At 39.9% G+C, this 17,728-nt stretch overlaps 1 protein-coding gene across 1 annotated transcript in view; it reads right to left on the bottom strand.

Moving 5' to 3' along the window:
• Nucleotides 1–17,728, bottom strand: part of HHIPL2 (HHIP like 2) — a 40,980-nt gene that overhangs the window by 7,557 nt on the left and 15,695 nt on the right. Inside the window, exons 3-6 of the mRNA XM_007936947.2 lie at nt 17,225–17,368; nt 14,111–14,442; nt 12,420–12,546; nt 669–814 (exon numbers count right to left, since the gene is read on the bottom strand). Of these exons, the coding sequence (XP_007935138.1) occupies nt 669–814; nt 12,420–12,546; nt 14,111–14,442; nt 17,225–17,368 (749 nt within the window). The remainder of the gene's footprint in view (nt 1–668; nt 815–12,419; nt 12,547–14,110; nt 14,443–17,224; nt 17,369–17,728) is intronic.

A 17,728-nucleotide genomic window follows, 5' to 3' on the forward strand; every position in this document is an offset into this window, starting at 1 on the left:
ACCTCAGCCCAACCAGTGAGCAGATCACCAGTGGTACCCTCTCCCAAGTGACATCAGTAGGTTGGGCAACTAGTCTGGCCCAGTATGCATCCTGTATTTTTCCTATAACTGCAAATTAGAATAAAAACAGGGAGAAGGGGACACATGAACTTCCTTCACAGTCAAAGGACTGAAAACACTGAAGTGTAGACCTTGATTTGCCCCTCAAAATGCAGTGTGCATTTCAACAAAGAAAGGGGTGGGTGTTATATTCAGTCTATTTCCTCACTGGTGAAATGAGCATAATAATTACATCATGAGGATGTTTTCATTATTAAATAAGAAGATAAAGTGCTTAGAACAGTATCCTGTATATTACAAAAAATGGCTAAATGGTTGTGATAGTAATAGAAGTGGTCGTCGTCGTTGTTTGCCATCAAGTCGGCCCTGACTCATAGCGACCCCTCCTTGGGTTTCCGAGGCAGTATCACTACGGAAGTAGGATTGCCCAACCTTCCTTCCGAGGAGTGGCTGGTGGGTTTGAACCTCCAGCCTTCTGGTTAGCAGTCAAGTGCCTTAGCCACTATGCTACCAGAGCTCGTGGTAGTTACTAGTTAAACATTTAGTCAATATTCATGATTATCTTAGTTACAGTAAGCAGAAATCCAGTAACCCTGCACATCGGTTACCTGCTTCATCTTCGGCAAAGGAGATGATGAACTTGCTGTAAGTGCTAATCAGCCCTGGGAACGCACAGGTGTCAGTGCTGCCGAGACAAATGTCTTGTTTCTTCCATTTCTTGTTTTTTTTATCTTCCTGCAAAGCCATAAGTCGACTGGATGAAAAATAAAACCTTATATTTTAGGTATCCGTATTTCCAATTTGGAAAATAGTTCTCCTCCTAGAATGAGGGAGCCCTTGAATCCTAGGACTAGGTCTCCCATAAAGAGAGCAATAACCTACCTCTTCTAAGAGCAGAAAGCTGCTTCACGGATACTTTCATCATTCACTTACCCTAGATGGGGAAGCTCATTCTCTATTATAAGAAGAGTCTGGTGCCCTGTGAAGTTCGCTCCATTACAAAAGACTAATCTTATTGTTATTAGTTGTGTGACCTTTGGCTAGTTGCTCAACATCTCTAAGACTCAGTTCCCTCATCTGTAACATGAGAAGTAATAAGAGAATTTACCAAAGGGGAGAGTTGCAAAATTAAATAAGGTAATATACATAAAAATCACACTAGCATATCTAGCACATAGTAAAGGCTCAAAACTACTAGTTATTATTATGAAGTGAATATAGTAATAGGTTTATGCTTCATATTCCTGCATCATCTATATGAACTAAAAGAAGGTTTTTAGAAAAAAAGGGAAAAGAAGTTGGGTAAACCATGGGCGCTTATCTCAATCACCTGAAAAGTTTTATGAAACTACAAATGCCAAAACCCAGGCGATTCTGATGCCTATGCTGCAAATAAGAAACATTGGCTGCATATGAACCAGCTGTATGTGTGCGGTGGTGTGGTGGGTGGGGATTGTGGAGGAAAAAAGAAGAAAGAAAGAACGATGAAAAGACACTGGATATCAGACAGTGAAGGATTGTGGTCCCTGAAAAGACAGGACACAAAGTCAGCCCTACAATTGTCCCAACTGTTTACCCTGAGAGAGTTTCCAGCACAGGTAGGGAAAGTGCAGACACAGTCTAGTTGCTCTCTCAGTTGAAAACAACAGAGCTAGACAGACCAGTGCAGCTAGAGTTTGCAACATGGAATGTGGGAGAGAAGAGAGCTGTACATAGAATGAACTCCAGACATCCTCCACTACCATCAGTATTCTCAACAATGGATATATGTGAGGAAACTACTTGAAGCAGGAGTGGGGAAATAGAGGGTAAAACACCTAGGGCTTACACAAGGCCAGGAATAGCATAATTCATGGGACATTGGGTAGAGTTCTGAGGAAGGTCTTGGTTCAGTAGTTGAGAATAAGCATCACTTTAGTCCTGCTTAACAAATATTAAAAGCAAGTCCTGACTGATTCAAACTATTCTAAATAACTGTGTCTCAGAACAAAACTCAAGAATATGTATAGGAGTATTATTGTTGTTATGTGCCATCGAGCCAGACCTGACTCATAGCGACACCTCCTTGGGTTTCCAAGGCAGTATCACTATGGAAGTAGATTGCCCAACCTTCCTTCCAAGCAGTGGCTGGTGGGTTTGAACTGCCAGCCTTCTGGTTAGCAGTCAAGTGCCTTAGGCATTACGCTACCAGAGCTACCGTATAGGAGTATAGAAGTACCAAATATTCAAGAAGTTAAATTCTCAATGTCAGCATCTGATAAAAAATTGCTAGACTTATTAAGAAGGAAGAAAGATAATTCATAATGAGGAGAAAAATCAACCAATCAAAATTGACATAACTGATACAGATATTAAAATTAGCTAAGACCATTAAAATAGTTCTTACTATATTCCACATGCTCACAAAGTAGAGACATAAAAAATATAAGAAATATCCTAGCCAAATTTCTGGATATGAAAAACACAATATCTGAGATTAAAAAAAAAAAAAAAGCACTGATGGAAGATTAGGGGTTGCAGAAGAAAAGATTTGTGCATTTTAGACATAGTAATGGCAACTGTGCAAAATGAAACGCAGAGAGAAAAAATATGTTAGACATGAATAGATCATCAGTGAGACCGCTTTAGGCAGTACAATATATGGGTAATTATAGTTTCCAAAAGACAAATAAGAAAGTGAGTGAGGAAAAGAAAAAAATATTTAAAGACATTCTCTAGATTTGATAAAAACTATAACCTCACAGATCCAAGAGGTATAAAAAACTCCAAGCACAAGAAATATGAAGAAAACTACACTGAGGCACATATAATGAAACTGCACAACACTCATAATAAAGAGAAAATTTTAAAAGCATCTAGAGAAAAAAAAATGACACATGTTCGGGAGAACAAATAAAAAGATGACAGCAGATTTCTTGTTGGAAACAATACAAGGCAAAAGATAGTGAGGGACTATTTTTAAATTTTTTTTTAATTTTAAGAGTTTGCTTTACATTCAAGGTATGTGTACATTTAGTTTCACTCCCCATTTACCATGTCCAACCCTAGCCCAGTCTCCTCCCCTCCCTGCCCACTAACCCTCCCCCTGTGCCCCTCACAGTTATGCACTCCTGTTTGTTCTGTAAATGTTGTCCCTCTGGTGCCCCATGGTCTATTGCTCTAAGGGATGTATTTCCATAGAGTATGTGGGTGCATCACCCTGGGTTGAGTGGTCTGCATGTACATTTTGTTAACTATTGGGCTGCGAGCCAGCCTCTGGGAGTGAGTTTTATCCCAGGCCCAGAATGTATCTCATGACCATAGTTTGGGGGTCTCACCAGACTTCATCCGACCAGTAATTCCGGTCATTATTGAGTTTTTGGAGTGGGAGACTATCTTTAAAGAATTAAAGAAAAAAAATGTAACTATAGACTACTATATCAATGAAAACATCTTTTAAAAATAAAGACAAAATAAAATCTGCTTCAGACATGAAAAACCTGAAAGACTCTATCAGCATCAGACCCACCATAAAAGAGAGGAAAAGGAGTTCTTTAGGCAGAAGAAAAATGGTATCTGAAAGAAATATGCCTCTACACAAATGGATAAAGAACACTGGGAATACTAACTGCATTAGTTTCTTATTAGAGTTATTATATATTGCTATATTTGGGGGCGGTCTGGTGGCGTGGAGCCTAAGGCATTTGACTGCTAACCAGAAGGCTGGCAGTACAAACCCACCAGCCACTCCACAGAAGGAAGACTGGGCAATCTACTTCCATAAAGATTTATAGGAGCTCTGGTGGCATAGTGGATAAGGCACTTGACTGCTAACCAGGTCAGCAGTTCAAACTCACAAGCTGCTCCATGGAAGGAAGACGGGGCAATCTACTTCCATAAAGATTTACAGCCTGGGAAACCCAATGAGAGTCACTATGAGCTCTGGTAGTGTAGTGCCTAAGGCACTTGACTGCTAACCAAAAGGCTGGTTGGTTCAAACCCACCAGCCACTCCTCGGAAGGAAGGTGGAGCAATCTACTTCTGTAGTGATACCACCTTGGAAACCCATGGAGGGGTCACTATGAGTCAGGTCTGACTCAACGGCACATAACAACAACAACAACAACATGAGTCATAAACGACTCAATGGCAGTAAGGTGTTTTTTTTATTTGGCTATATAATTATAGCAAATTACCACAATTTGGTGTCATAAGATGACACATATTTATTTTCTTATAGTTCTGGAGGCCAGAATTCTGAAACGTGTTTCACTGGGCCAAAATCAAGGTGTTGGTAGGGCTGTGCTCCCTTTAGAGACTCTGGGGGAGAATCTATTTCCTTGCCTTTTCCAGCTTCTGGAGGCTGTTCTCATTCCTTGACTTATTGCCCACATCATTTTGTCTTTTCTTCCTTTACTTCCATTGTCATATCACCTTTTTCCTTTTCTGTCTTCAAATCTCCTGCTTCCTTCTTATAAGGACACTTGTGATTACACTAAGAACTCACCCAGATAATCCAGGACAGTCTCTATATCTCAAGATACTTAATTACCCGTGCTGGTTCCCTGTTATTATATAAGGTAATGTTCTCGGGGCCCAAAGATTAAAACCTGCTTATCTTTGGGGGAAGGAGTGGTGCAGTGGTTAAGCACTCAGCTGCTAACTGAAAAGTCAATGGTTCAAACTCACCAGTCACTCCATAGAGCAAAATGTGGTTGTCTGCTTCTGTAAAGATTTACAGCCTTGGAAACCCTATGGGACAGTTCTACTCTGTCCTATATGAGTCAGAATCTACTTGATGACAAGGGATATGGTTTATTTTTTTATCTTTGGGTGCCATTATTCAGTCTACCACCATAATTATGTTAGCATAGTGCCTAAGGTGTTTGACTGCTAACCAGAAAGCTGGTGGTTCAAACCCACCAACCCCTCCTCGGAAGGAAGGTTGGGCAATCTACTTCTATAGTGATACCACCTTGGAAACCCAAGGAGGGGTCGCTATGTGTCAGGTCTGACTCAACGGTACATAACAACAACATTTAAAAGATAATAGGCTATGCAAAAATACTAGCAATGTATTGTGGGGTTTATGATATCTGTAGAACTAAAACATATAACAACAGTAGTGTGAAGGCTGGGAGGAAGAAACTGACATAAAGTTCTTATACTATAGTGAAGTGGTTTGATATCTGTGGCAAGCCAACTCTAAGATGGCCCCCAATGATCCTTGTCTTCTGGTATTCATGTCATTGTGTAATCCCCCTCCCCCTTGAGTTGAACTAGTCTAATGACTTGCTTCTAACAAATAAAATATAACAAAGATGGTGAAATGTCACTTTCATGATTAAGGTACATAAGATTGTGATTGCCATTTTATTATCGGGTTCTCTAAAGAGCTCTGGTACTGCAGTAGTTAAAGCATTTATCTGCTAACCAAAAGATCAGTGGTTCAAACCCACCAGGCACTCAGTGGGAGAAAGATGAGGCAGCCTGCTTCTGCAAGTATTTACAGCCTTGGAAACCCTATGTGGCAATTCTACTCTGTCCAAAAAACGGTCACTACAAGTTGGAATCAACTCGATGGCAGTGGGATCAGTGTTTCTACCATGTTAGCTTTGTTAAAACAACTGCATTATCGGGGAACCCAGCATGGCAAGATACAGAGGGAAACCTCCAGCCATCAGGAAGCTAGGAACTGAGACCCTCAGTCCAAGAGCCCTTGAGAAACTGAATCCTGCAAATGACCATATAAGTGAGCTTGGAAGCAGATCATTCCTCAGTCAAGCCTTCAGATGAGACTCCAGCCCTAGGTGACACCTTAATTTGAACCTCATGAGAGACTGAGAGGCAGAGAATCCAACTAAGCCTTGCCCAGATCCCTGATATGTGCAGTGATAAATTGTGCTATTTTAAGCCACTAAATTTTGGAGAATTGGTTAAGCACTTAGCTGCTAACCAAAAGGTTGGCAGTTCAAATTCTCCCAGAAGCTCCATGGGAAAAAGGCCTAGCAGTCTGCTTCCATAAAGATTACAGCCAAGAAAACTCTATGGGGAAGTTCTACTCTGTCACCTAGTGTCACTGTGAGTCAGAATCAGCTTGACAGCACCCAACAACAATATGAATACAATATCACTTGAAGGCAGGCTGTAATAACTTAGATTGTTATTCTTAGGTGCCATCAAGTGGACCCTATGTACAACTTAAAGTCATATACTATAAAATCTAAAGTAGCCACTAAACCAACAAATCAAAGTTATAGCTAATAAGCAAACAAAGGAGATAAAATTATTATTGAAAAAAATATTCAGTTGAAGAGGAGAAACAAAGGACACCTTCATTTGATGACAACACTCCCCCCTGAAAAATAACAAGATGATAGATTTAAACTTTACTATGTGGGTTTGGTATATCGATAATTAGAAGGCACTCTGGTGGTGTAGTGGTTAGAGCATGTGGCTGCTAACCAAAAGGTTGGTGGTTCAAACTCACCAATCGCTCTACACAAGAAAGATGAGGCAGTCTGCTTCTGTAAAGATTTACAACCTTGGAAACCCTATGGGGCAGTTGTATTCTGTTCTGTAGGGTCATTATGAGTCAAAATCAACTTGATGGCTGTGGGTTAGGTTTTATAAATATATATATATATCAATAATCAGGAGTCCCTAGGGGGTACAAACAGGTAAGTGTTTGACTACTAGGCAAAAGGTTGGAAGTTCAAACACACCCAGGGGTGCCTGGGAAGAAAGGCCTGGCAGTCTGCTTTCAAAAGGTCATGGCCTTGAAAACCCTATGGAACAGTTTCATTCTGCACACATGGGTTACCATGAGTCAGAATCAATCCTACAGCAACTAACAACAACAACAACAAAAAAAAACAGTATCAATAACTACATTAATATAAATGTACTAAATCTCAGTTAAAAGGCAGAGATTGTCGGGTTGGATATAAAAGCAAGATCTAGCTATGTTCTGCCTACAAGAAGCTCATTTTAAATATAAAGACACAAATAAGTTAAAACTAAAAGTGTGGAGAAAAATATACCATGATAACACTAATCAAAGGATAATAGAAGGCCTGTTGTTGTTGTTGTTGTGTGCCGTCGAGTCGGCCCTGACTCATAGCAAACCCTCCTTGAGTTTCCGAGGCAGTATCACTACAGAAGTAGGATTGCCCAACCTTCCTTCTGAGGAGTGGCTGGTGGGTTAGCAGTCAAGTGCCTTAGGCACTATGCTACCAGAGCTCCTATATTATATTAAGTAGATTTCAAAGCAAAGACTATTACTAGGGATAATAAAAGGCTTACTTCATAATGATAAGGCAGTCAATCAGAAATACATAACATTCCTAAACATCTGTGTAACTAATAACAGGGTTTCAAAATGCATGAGGCAAAAATTCATAAGGAACTATAAGAAAAATAGACAAATTCACAAACCCAGAGATTTCAATATCCCACTCTCAAAAATGATTTTTAAAAATTTTATAGGACATCAATTAAGGCTCTATAACCAACTTGAGCAACATGATCAACCAACTTAAGCTACCTGATATTTATAGAACACTCCACTCATCAAAAGCAGAAATCAAATCCTTTTCAACTGTACATGGAACATTTACAATGACCATGTTGTTGTTAGGTGCTTTCTTCATGTATGATGCTCTTGATGTCATCTCACAACTTGTCTGGTCTTCAGTCACTGGTGTTCAACTCATCAAATCTACTCTTCAGATGGTCTCTAAATTCAGGTGGGATATAATCAAGGTCATATTTTGGTTCTCATGACTTATAGTTTTCTTCAGCTTCAACTTAAACTTGTATGTAAGTAATTGATGATCTATCCCACAGTCAGTTCCTGGCCTTGTTTTAATTGAGATATTGAGCTTTTCCATTGCCTCTTTCCAAGATGTAGTCAATCTGATTCTGGTGTATTCCATCTGGAGAGGTCCATGTGTATAGCCACTGTTTCTGTTGTTGAACAAAGGTATTTGCAATGAATAAGTCATTCATCTTGCAAAATTCTATCATGCAATCTCTGGCATCATTTCTATCACTAAGGCCATATTTTCCAACTACTGATGATTATTCTTTGTTTCCAACTTTTGCATTCCAATCACCAATAATTATCAATAATTTTGATTGCATGTTTGATCAATTTCAGACTGCAGAAGTTGGTAAAAATCTTCAATTTCTTCATCGTTGGCTTTAGTGGTTGGTGCGTAAGTTTGAATAATAGTAGTATTAACTGGTCTTCCTTGTAGGTGTATGGGTAATATCCTATCACTGACAGCATTATACTTTAGGATAGATCTTGAAATGTTCTTTTTGATGATAAATGTAACACCATTCCTCTTCAATTTGTCATTCCCAGCATAGTAGACCATATTCAAAATCACCAATACCAGTCCATTTCAACTCGCTAGTGTCTAGGAGCTCTGGTAGCGTAGTGCCTAAGGCACTCTACTGCTTACCAGAAGGCTGGCGGTTCAAACCCATTGGCCACTCCTCAGAAGGAAGACGGGGCAATCTACTTCTGTAGTGATACTGCCTCGGAAACCCAAGGAGGGGTCACTATGAGTCGGGTCCGACTTGACGGCACATAACAACAACAACAACAATGTCTAGGATATTGATCTTTATGTGTTCTGTTTCATTTTTTACAACTTCCAATTTTCCTAGATGCATACTGCATACATTCTGATTATTAATGAATGTTTGCAGCTGTTTCCTTCCATTTTGAGTGGTGCCTCATCAGCAAATGGAGAGCCCAAAAGCTTTGCTCTATCCATGTCATTAAGGTTGACTCTACTTTGAGGAGGTAGCTCTTCCACAGTAGTATTTTCAGTGCCTTCAACCTGAGGAGATCATCTTTCAGCACTGTATCAGACAGTGTTTCACTGCTATTCATAAGGTTTTCACTGGTCAATTTTTTCAGAAGTGTGCCACCTCGTTCTTCTTCCCAGTATGTCTTAGTCTGGAAGCTCCACTTAAACTTCTCCACCATGGGTGACCCTGACGGTATTTGAAGTACCAGTGGCATAACCTCCAGCCTCACAGCAATACACAAGCCACCACAGTATGATAAACTGACAGATGAATTGTGGTACAAGTACTGTATTCCAGGTCATAAAACAAGTCTCAATAAATACAAAAGTACTCCAGTCATATAAAGTATGTTCTGTGGCCACAATAAAAATAAATTAGAAATCAATAGTACAAAGATCTCAGGAAATCCCCAAATATTTGGAAACTAAATTACACTTTTCTAAATAACTCATGAATCAGAGAAAATATCAAAAGGAAATTAGAAAATATTTTTAGTGAATAAAAATGACAGTGTAACATATTAAAATTTGTGGAATGCTGCTAACGCAGTACTTGTGAGAGGGATATAACTTATATAGTAAACGTATACATTAGAAAAGATGACAGATCTGAAATCAATAACCTGAGCACCTATCTTAAGAAAGTAGAAATAAAGAGGCAATAAACCCAAAGCAAGCAGAAAGAAGAAAATAACAAAGATCAGAGTAAAAATCAATGCAATACAAAAAGAAGGGGAAAAAAATCATTGAAACCAAAAGCTACTTCTTTGTGATCAATAAGATTGATAAACCTGTACCTAGACTGATTAGAGAAAAAAGAAAGAGAGAATACACAGCTTACCAATATCTGGAATAAGATAGGTGACATCACTAGGTTTTTCAGATATTGAAAGGATAAAAAGGGAACAATATGAACACCTTTATCCCAATAAATTTGACAACTGGGATGAAATGGACAAATTCCTTGAAATATTGAGACTACCAAAGCTCACTTGAAAAAAAAAAAAAAAAAAAGATAAACTGAATAGTCTATATCTATTAAGGAAATTGAATTTGTAAAAATATTCCCACACAGAAAAGTCCAGGTCACTAGCTTCACTTATAAGGAAGAGACATGCAAAGAAGAAATAATACAAATTTTACATAAACTTTTCCAGATAACTAAAGAGGAAATACTTCCAAACTCATTCTAGAAGACCACATTACCCTGATACCAAAACCTACAAAAATATTATGAGAAAGAAAAATGACAGATCACTATCTCTCATGAACTCAGATGCAAAAAATTCTACATAAAATATTTAGCAAATAGAATTCAACAATATATAAAAACAATAATGTATCATGCCCAAGTGATGTTTATCCCAGGAATGCAAGATTACTTTAACAATACAAGTGTCAATCAATATAATTCACCATATTAATATTTTTAAATGAAAAACTATACAATTCTCTCAATACCTGCATAAAAAGTATTTGACAAAATCCAACATCCATACCTAATGCAAACGCTCAGCAAACAAGGAATGGAAGGAATTTTCACAACCTGTTAAAGAACATGTACAAAACACCCACAATTCACATCATACTTATTGATGAAAAGCTAAATGCTTTCCCCTACTTCTACTCAATGCTGTACTGAAGGTTTAAAGTGCTACATACAGCAAGAAAATAATAAAATGATCCTAATTCAGAAAAAAAATAAAATTGTCTATATTCAGAGACACAATGATCTGTTATACATAAAAAAAATCCAGCAGAATAAAAAAAAAACTACTAGAATAAGGAGTTCAGGAAGGTTGCCAGATACTAGCTCATTTATATCTATCTCTCTCTATATAAATATAGATATAGATATATAGATATGTACACATACGAAAAATTCTCATTGCCCTCGAGTCAGATCCGACTCATAGCGACCCCTCCTTGAGTTTCTGAGGCAGTATCACTGTGCAAGTAGATTGCCCAATCTTCCTTCTGAGGAGTGACTAGTAGGTTTGAACCACCAGCCCTCTGGTTAACAGTCAAATGCCTTAGGCACTACACCACCAGAGCTCTCATGTACACACACACACACACACACATATATATATGTATATAATACCTGCTGCCGTTGAGTCAATTCCAACTCATAGAAATCCTGTAGGACAGAGTACAGTATAGAACTGCCTGATAAGGCTTCTAAGACTGTAACCTTTCTGGAAGCAGACTGGCACATCTTTTTCCCACTAAGCTGGTGAGTTTGAACTACTGATGCACAATGTGCACACCACCAGGGTTTGTTTTCTCTCTCTCTCTCTCTCTCTCTATATATATATATACACGCATACATATATACATATAAATACATATATATATATACACAAACATATGTATATATATGTATATGTATATGTGTATATATATATGTGTGTGTGTGTGTGTGTATATATATATGTTGTTGTTGTTATGTGCCCTCAATTCGGCCCGGACTCATAGTGACCCTTCCTTGGGTTTCCAAGGCAGTATCACTACAGAAGTAGATTGCCCCATCTTCCTTCCAAGGAGTGGCTGGTGGGTTTGAACCGCCAGCCTTCTGGTTAGCAGTCAAGTGCCTTAGCCACTACGCTACCAGAGCTCCCCTACAAAAGTTGTTGTTGTTGTTGTTGTTGTTATGTGCCATCGAGTTGGACCCGACTCATAGTGACCCCTCCTTGGGTTTCCAAGGCAGTATCACTACAGAAGTAGATTGCCCCATCTTCCTTCCAAGGAGTGGCTGGTGGGTTTGAACTGCCAGCCTTCTGGTTAGCAGTCAAGTGCCTTAGCCACTATGCTACCAGAACTCCTCGTTAATCTACATACACACACACACACACACATATATACATGATACACATGTGTGTGTGTATATATAAGTATAGACACATACTAGCAGTGAATAATCAGAAATTGAAATTTATCAAAATGCTACTCATGTCATCAAAAAATACTAAATATGTAGATGTATAGTATATACACACTGAAACCTATGAAACACTGTTGCAGTTTTATTTACAATATCCCAAAACTGGAAATAGCCAACATGTGTATCAACAGAACAAAATAATAAATTGTAGTATATTCATACAATGGAATACTACAAAGCAATAAAAAAGACAGATTACTGATAAACACACCCATTGATAAATTTCACAGACATTATGTTGAATGAAAGAAGTCAGGCACAAAAAAAGAGGAAAGAAAAGTATAAATTGTATGATGCATTTATATAAAGTTCCAGAAGCAAAAGTAATCTGTGATGAGAGAGGTGAATAGTGGTTACCTTTGGCTGGTATGTATGTGTGTGTGTGGGGGGGGGGGGTGGCTGCTATTGACAGGAAATAGGCAAGAAGGAACCTTCTAGAATAATGGAAATGTTCTGCATCTTGATATGGTTGATGGTAATACAAGTGTATATATTTACAAAACTTCAACCATCTGTGCTCTTAAGAATTTGCATTTCATTATATATAAGGTGTCTCAATAAGAACATTAAAATAAATAAAAGATAGAGAGAGGACATCAACCCTTCCTTACCCACTCATGAAGTCCCCAAAGATGTACAGGCCATTGAGATTTGGGGATTCACAACCACGGTAGACAAACCCTCCAGTAACCGACTTCCCCACTGCATGGCCATATGCATAGATTGGCAGAATGTCATCTGTCCAGACACAAGAAAACAGAAGGAGTGTCATGATCAAAAATGAGAGCTTTAAGGAGGAAGAAGGGGCCTATTTAATACAGGTGCTTGATTCATTGGAGAACACTTTATCTCTTGGTCTTCGTTAGGACAGGCAGTCAAGATTAATCATGCCGATTCTTCTCAACAGATCAGCCATTGTATTTGTGAGCCTCCCATCTGACTGCCATTAGTAGACAGATGGGAGTAATGAATTCTTCCATCTATGAGGCCAAAACTAACACCAAACCCACTGCCACTGAGTCGATTCAGACTCACAGTAACCCTACAGGACAGAGTAGAACTGTCCCATATGGTGTCCAAGGCTGCAAATTCTTAAGGAAGTAGACTACCTCATCTTTCTCCCACATAGCAGCTGGTAGGTTCCAACCACCAACCTTTTGTTAGCAGTCAAAAGCTTTAACCACTGTACCACCAGAGTGCCTATCTGGAAATCCACACACTTAAGTTTTTCTCCTAGGTTGATATGTCAGATACTCAGATTTAAGGATTTGGAAAATATGGTGAGGGTCTTGACTACTGTGTTGTAACTTTGTTGTTGTTGTTGTTGTTAGTTGCCATGGAGTCAGTCCAACCTGTGGTGATTTTATGTATAAGAGAATGAAATGTTGCCTAGTCCTGTACCATCTTGATCCTTGGTATATTTGAGTCCACTGTTGAGGTTTACGTAGTGGCTTTGTAACTTAGAGTCTATAAAAAGGCTAAATAATGATGATGGTGTCAGAAAATTGGAAGTTTGAGCCAAGTGGAGTTTCTTAAAAACACACTATGACTGTTGACTCACAGAAAAATAGGGTTATTAATGTTTGAGGATTGTTCTTACTTGACTATAGACAGAATATCATTTCAGTGGCTACCCTGATTTGGGAAATAAATAAAAACATATAGCCATAAGTTTTTCTCTGCCAGCAGACCTCAAAATACTACTTTTAAGAATCATGTGAATAATTTATTTGAAATAGATTCCTCAATCCTTCCCAAAATTCAAATTCATTAGGTCTGAAGTGGAGGAACTGACATTTTAAAAAGTTCCACCAGAGGTGATTCTGATCCCAGTGGCTGCAGGACTGTGCTTTAAGAAGCACTACCTCACAGAACACAATAAAAGCACCCCTTAAAGGATTCGCCATGAGGCAGTGGTGGTTCAGTGGTAGAATTCTTGCCTTCCATACAGGGGGCCAGGGTTTGATTCCTGGCCAATGTGTCTTATGCTCAGGTCTCAGCTGAGCTTCCAGACAAAGACTAAGACTAAAAAGAAAGGTCTAGAAACCTATTTCCAAAAATCAGCCAATGAAAACCCTATGGGTCACAACAGTCTGAACTGCAATCAGTTATGGGGATGGTGCAGAACCAGGCAGCGGTTCATTTCATTCAACATGGAGTCGCCACGAGTCTGGGGTTCATTGATGGCAGCTAACGGTATCAATAAAGAATCCCCAGGAAAGGATCCTCTCTCAGCTTTTATTGCTTCACCCCCACCTCCAACCCTTATTCAAGAGATCACTCAGCAGAGCTTCTTACTTACTCAAAGAGGCATTGTGACACAGTTTTTTGTCGTAACATTCAAATCCTTCCTTTGCTCTCCAGCCGTAGTTCCCGCCTTTAACAATGAGGTCGATTTCTTCAAACTTGTTCTGGCCCACATCCCCACAGAATATCCGGCCTCGGCCCTGATGAGTGATGGGGTCCCCCCGGTCCACGGCACAGCGCCACATGTTTCTGACCCCAAAGGCATAGACAGCGGGGTGTGCCCCTGGCTCAGAAACAAAAGGATTGTCCTGGGGAACTCGGTACCGCTTGCTGTCTGAACCTGCGCCATTCACATCTATCCGTAACACTTTTCCCAGCAAGGAGCTTCTGAAAGAAAGAAGGTCAAGAAATAGACACAGGGAAGCAATGGCACAGAAACAAGGAGAACTGTCCAGGAGGGCCTACTGATAGTCAATGCTGTGCTAGAGCTGGGGATACCATGGAGAGATGACTTTTTTTTTTTTCTTTTAAATACTGGTATGCATTGCTGAACATCCACATTCTGTGAAATAGAACATTATGTGTTATGGACATTGTGGGAACACCTGGGTGTGCGATGTGGGGTGCAAGACTATTAGTTGCACTGGCCTGTGGGCTGCTGTGTGGAGTTTACTTAACCCAAGCAACTCCAGCTGCCAGTGCCTCAGGTAGCACTCTCCCGAGTCCACCCAGCTATTGCCTCCTTCTCTGTTTAGCCAGCTTCAGGGAAGTCCAGCTCACCTGTGAGAACCTGCCTGAGAGAGGATGATGTGGGACAAGGCGACTGAGGGCTCTCGAGCCATGGCTGGAGCACCTGGGCCCATACCTTTCCATTGGCACCCTACAGGACAACACTGTCAAAACATGAGGACTAGACCATTAAGTCATGGGAGAGAAGGGGAACCAAGGTTGGGAGTTTAGGCCTGGGCCCCCAGCACCACAGACTAGGTGGCTTCTGGGCTACGTGTAGGAGCCAGGCAGAACTGGGACTCCAGTCTCAAGATGAAGGTCTGACATCCTGAACTCAGACACCTGTGTGACCTGGCCCATGGACGTATATGCAGTTAGACCCTGCTGGATCAGACCTTAAGTGATATATACCTGTATCCATAAGATGTTAAGATGGAGTCCCTAGTTAACAAGCTCAGCTGGTAACCAAAAGTTTGAGTTTACCCAGAGATGGCTGGGTAAAAGACTTGACAATTTACTACCCAAAACATCAGCCCTTGAAAACTCTATGGAGTACAGTTCTACTCTTACACGTGACTCACCATGGGTGAAATTGATTAGACATAACTGTGGCATAGTGGTTAAAGAATTCCACTGTTAACCAAAAAGTCAGTGGTTTGAACCCACAGCCACTCTGTGGGAGAAAGACAAGAGAGTCTTCTTCTGTAAAGATTTACATCCTTGGAAATCCTTTAGGGAAGTTCTACTCTGTCCTAAATGGTCACTATGAGTCAGAATCCACTGGATGTCAGTGGGTGGATTTTTTAAAGACTTCCTATTCTCGGCTCAAAAAGAACTAGTAGGCAGAAGTTTGGTGCAATCCTGGTCCAAGTGGCCATGTGCAAATTGTACCTTCAATATTTATAGTTTTATGATGAGAATGGTTTTCTCTCAGTTTTCATCTCATTTGATTTTTTTTAAAAAAAGCTAGTTCTATTTTTCCTTGTAAGGAACTCTAGTAGCATAGTGTATAAGGCACTTGACTGCTAACCAGAAGGCTGGCGGTTCAAACCCACCAGCCACTCCTCAGAAGGAAGATTGGGCAATCTACTTCCATAGTGATACTGCCTCGGATACTCAAAGAGGGGTCACTATGAGTCGGGTCTGACTTGACGGCACATAACAACAACATTTTTCCCTGTATAGCAATGTGGTTAGTAGAAAGAACAGAGGCTTCTGTCAATGACTAGGGTCTCTGGGCCCCAATTTCCTCATTTATAAATAGGGGAGAGTAACACTATTTTCCAGTGTGATGGTAATGTAAAGATTAAATAAATTATTGTGTATATAGCTTTTAATGTAATTCCTGGTACACAATAGGCATTCAGCAAATGTTAGTTTTTTATTACTGTCACTAACCTCAATGTTGTTATTACTAAGAGTATTAGGAGCCAAGTGTCTTCTGGGTGTGAAGTGCAGAGAGAGGTTCATTTGACCTCGATCTAGACAACATAGCATCATTTGGCTCTGCTGCCAGATTATCTAGGCTCAAATTCTGGTGCTGCACTTACAATCGTGTGTGACCTTGGACAAACTACTTTACTCCTATGTGCTTCAATTTCCTTGTTGGTAAAATCAATATCATAATGCCCGCACTTTGATAGAATTCATTCATCCCACAAATATTTATTGAGTGACTACCTGCTGCTGAGATCTACATGATAAGGATGTATCCATGAACAAAACCGATCAACCTTCTCACCCTGGTGGGTTGTGAGAATTGCATGATTGAATACATGTAAAGTATTTAAAACAATACCTGCCACGCAGTAACCACTCAATACACATTAGCCATTATTATAATTAAACTTCTCAAGGATCATCAGGTCCTAGTACAGTAGTACCTGCAACATAGCAGGCTGAGTTGTTGAGATGAATTAGATGATCAGGTCTTGCTGTGTCAAATATGTCTAAATATGTTTAGATAATATATGTTAAGGAACACTGGTGGCACAGTGGTTAGGTACTCCACTCTAACCGAAAGGTCAGTAGTTCGAACCCACCAGCACTCTGTGGTAGAAGAGACTTGGCAGTCTACTTCTGTAAAGATTACAGCTTAGGAAACCCTATGGGGCAGTTTTTTGTGTGTGCCATAGAGCCGCAGCAAGTGGGAAACAACTCAACAGCACACAACAAAATACATTAAAAATTCTGAATTCTTCTCTACTTAGCACTCCAAGAAGTACACTGAACATTTTTAATATAAATTACCAAAATACACTGACTATATCTGAAATATATAAGACAGAAAACCAAATATTCCTCCCACTGCCTCAACAATGGGGACTATATCCTATGGGAAGTGATTTGGATATGACCCTCTAGAGACTCCGTCTCAGCAAAAGCACTGTGCCAAGGGCTCACCCCAAGGGAACAGGGGCCCATCCTCCATCCAACTTACTTGTTCTGAGCATTTCCAAACTTGCCAAAGGGATCCCCACCCTGTCCTCCATCCCCAGTGAATATGTACATATAACCATCCAGGCCAAAAAGGAGCTGTCCACCATTATGGTTTGATGCTGGTTCATCTATTTCCAAGATGACCCTAGAAGAAAAAAGGAAACCACACATAAGGCTTTGACACAAGCTGAGGCTGCATCCTCTTGAACCACTCAGAAATGACAGGTCCAAGCCGCCAAGACCTGCTTCAGGGTTTCCAAGGGTTACCACGCAGGTAGATGAGACGCCCCTTGTTCCCTGTAGACCCTTCCATACATAATTTTTCTTTGACACGGTGACTCCATGAGCTTTAGACATATCCACGGTAACAACTTTCTTTTTCCAAGGCTTGCCCTTACTCTCTGCTCTACCAGAGCTCTCAACCCTTCCTTTGAGCAGCCTAGCAGAGATTAGTCTATCAGTTCTTCATGTTCTTTTAAATCCTGTCCACAAAGAAAAAGAAAGG

The sequence above is a fragment of the Orycteropus afer genome, unplaced genomic scaffold (assembly GCF_000298275.1).
Source record: "Orycteropus afer afer isolate SDZICR_OR568_19922 unplaced genomic scaffold, OryAfe1.0 scaffold00039, whole genome shotgun sequence".
Lineage (NCBI taxonomy): Eukaryota > Metazoa > Chordata > Mammalia > Tubulidentata > Orycteropodidae > Orycteropus > Orycteropus afer.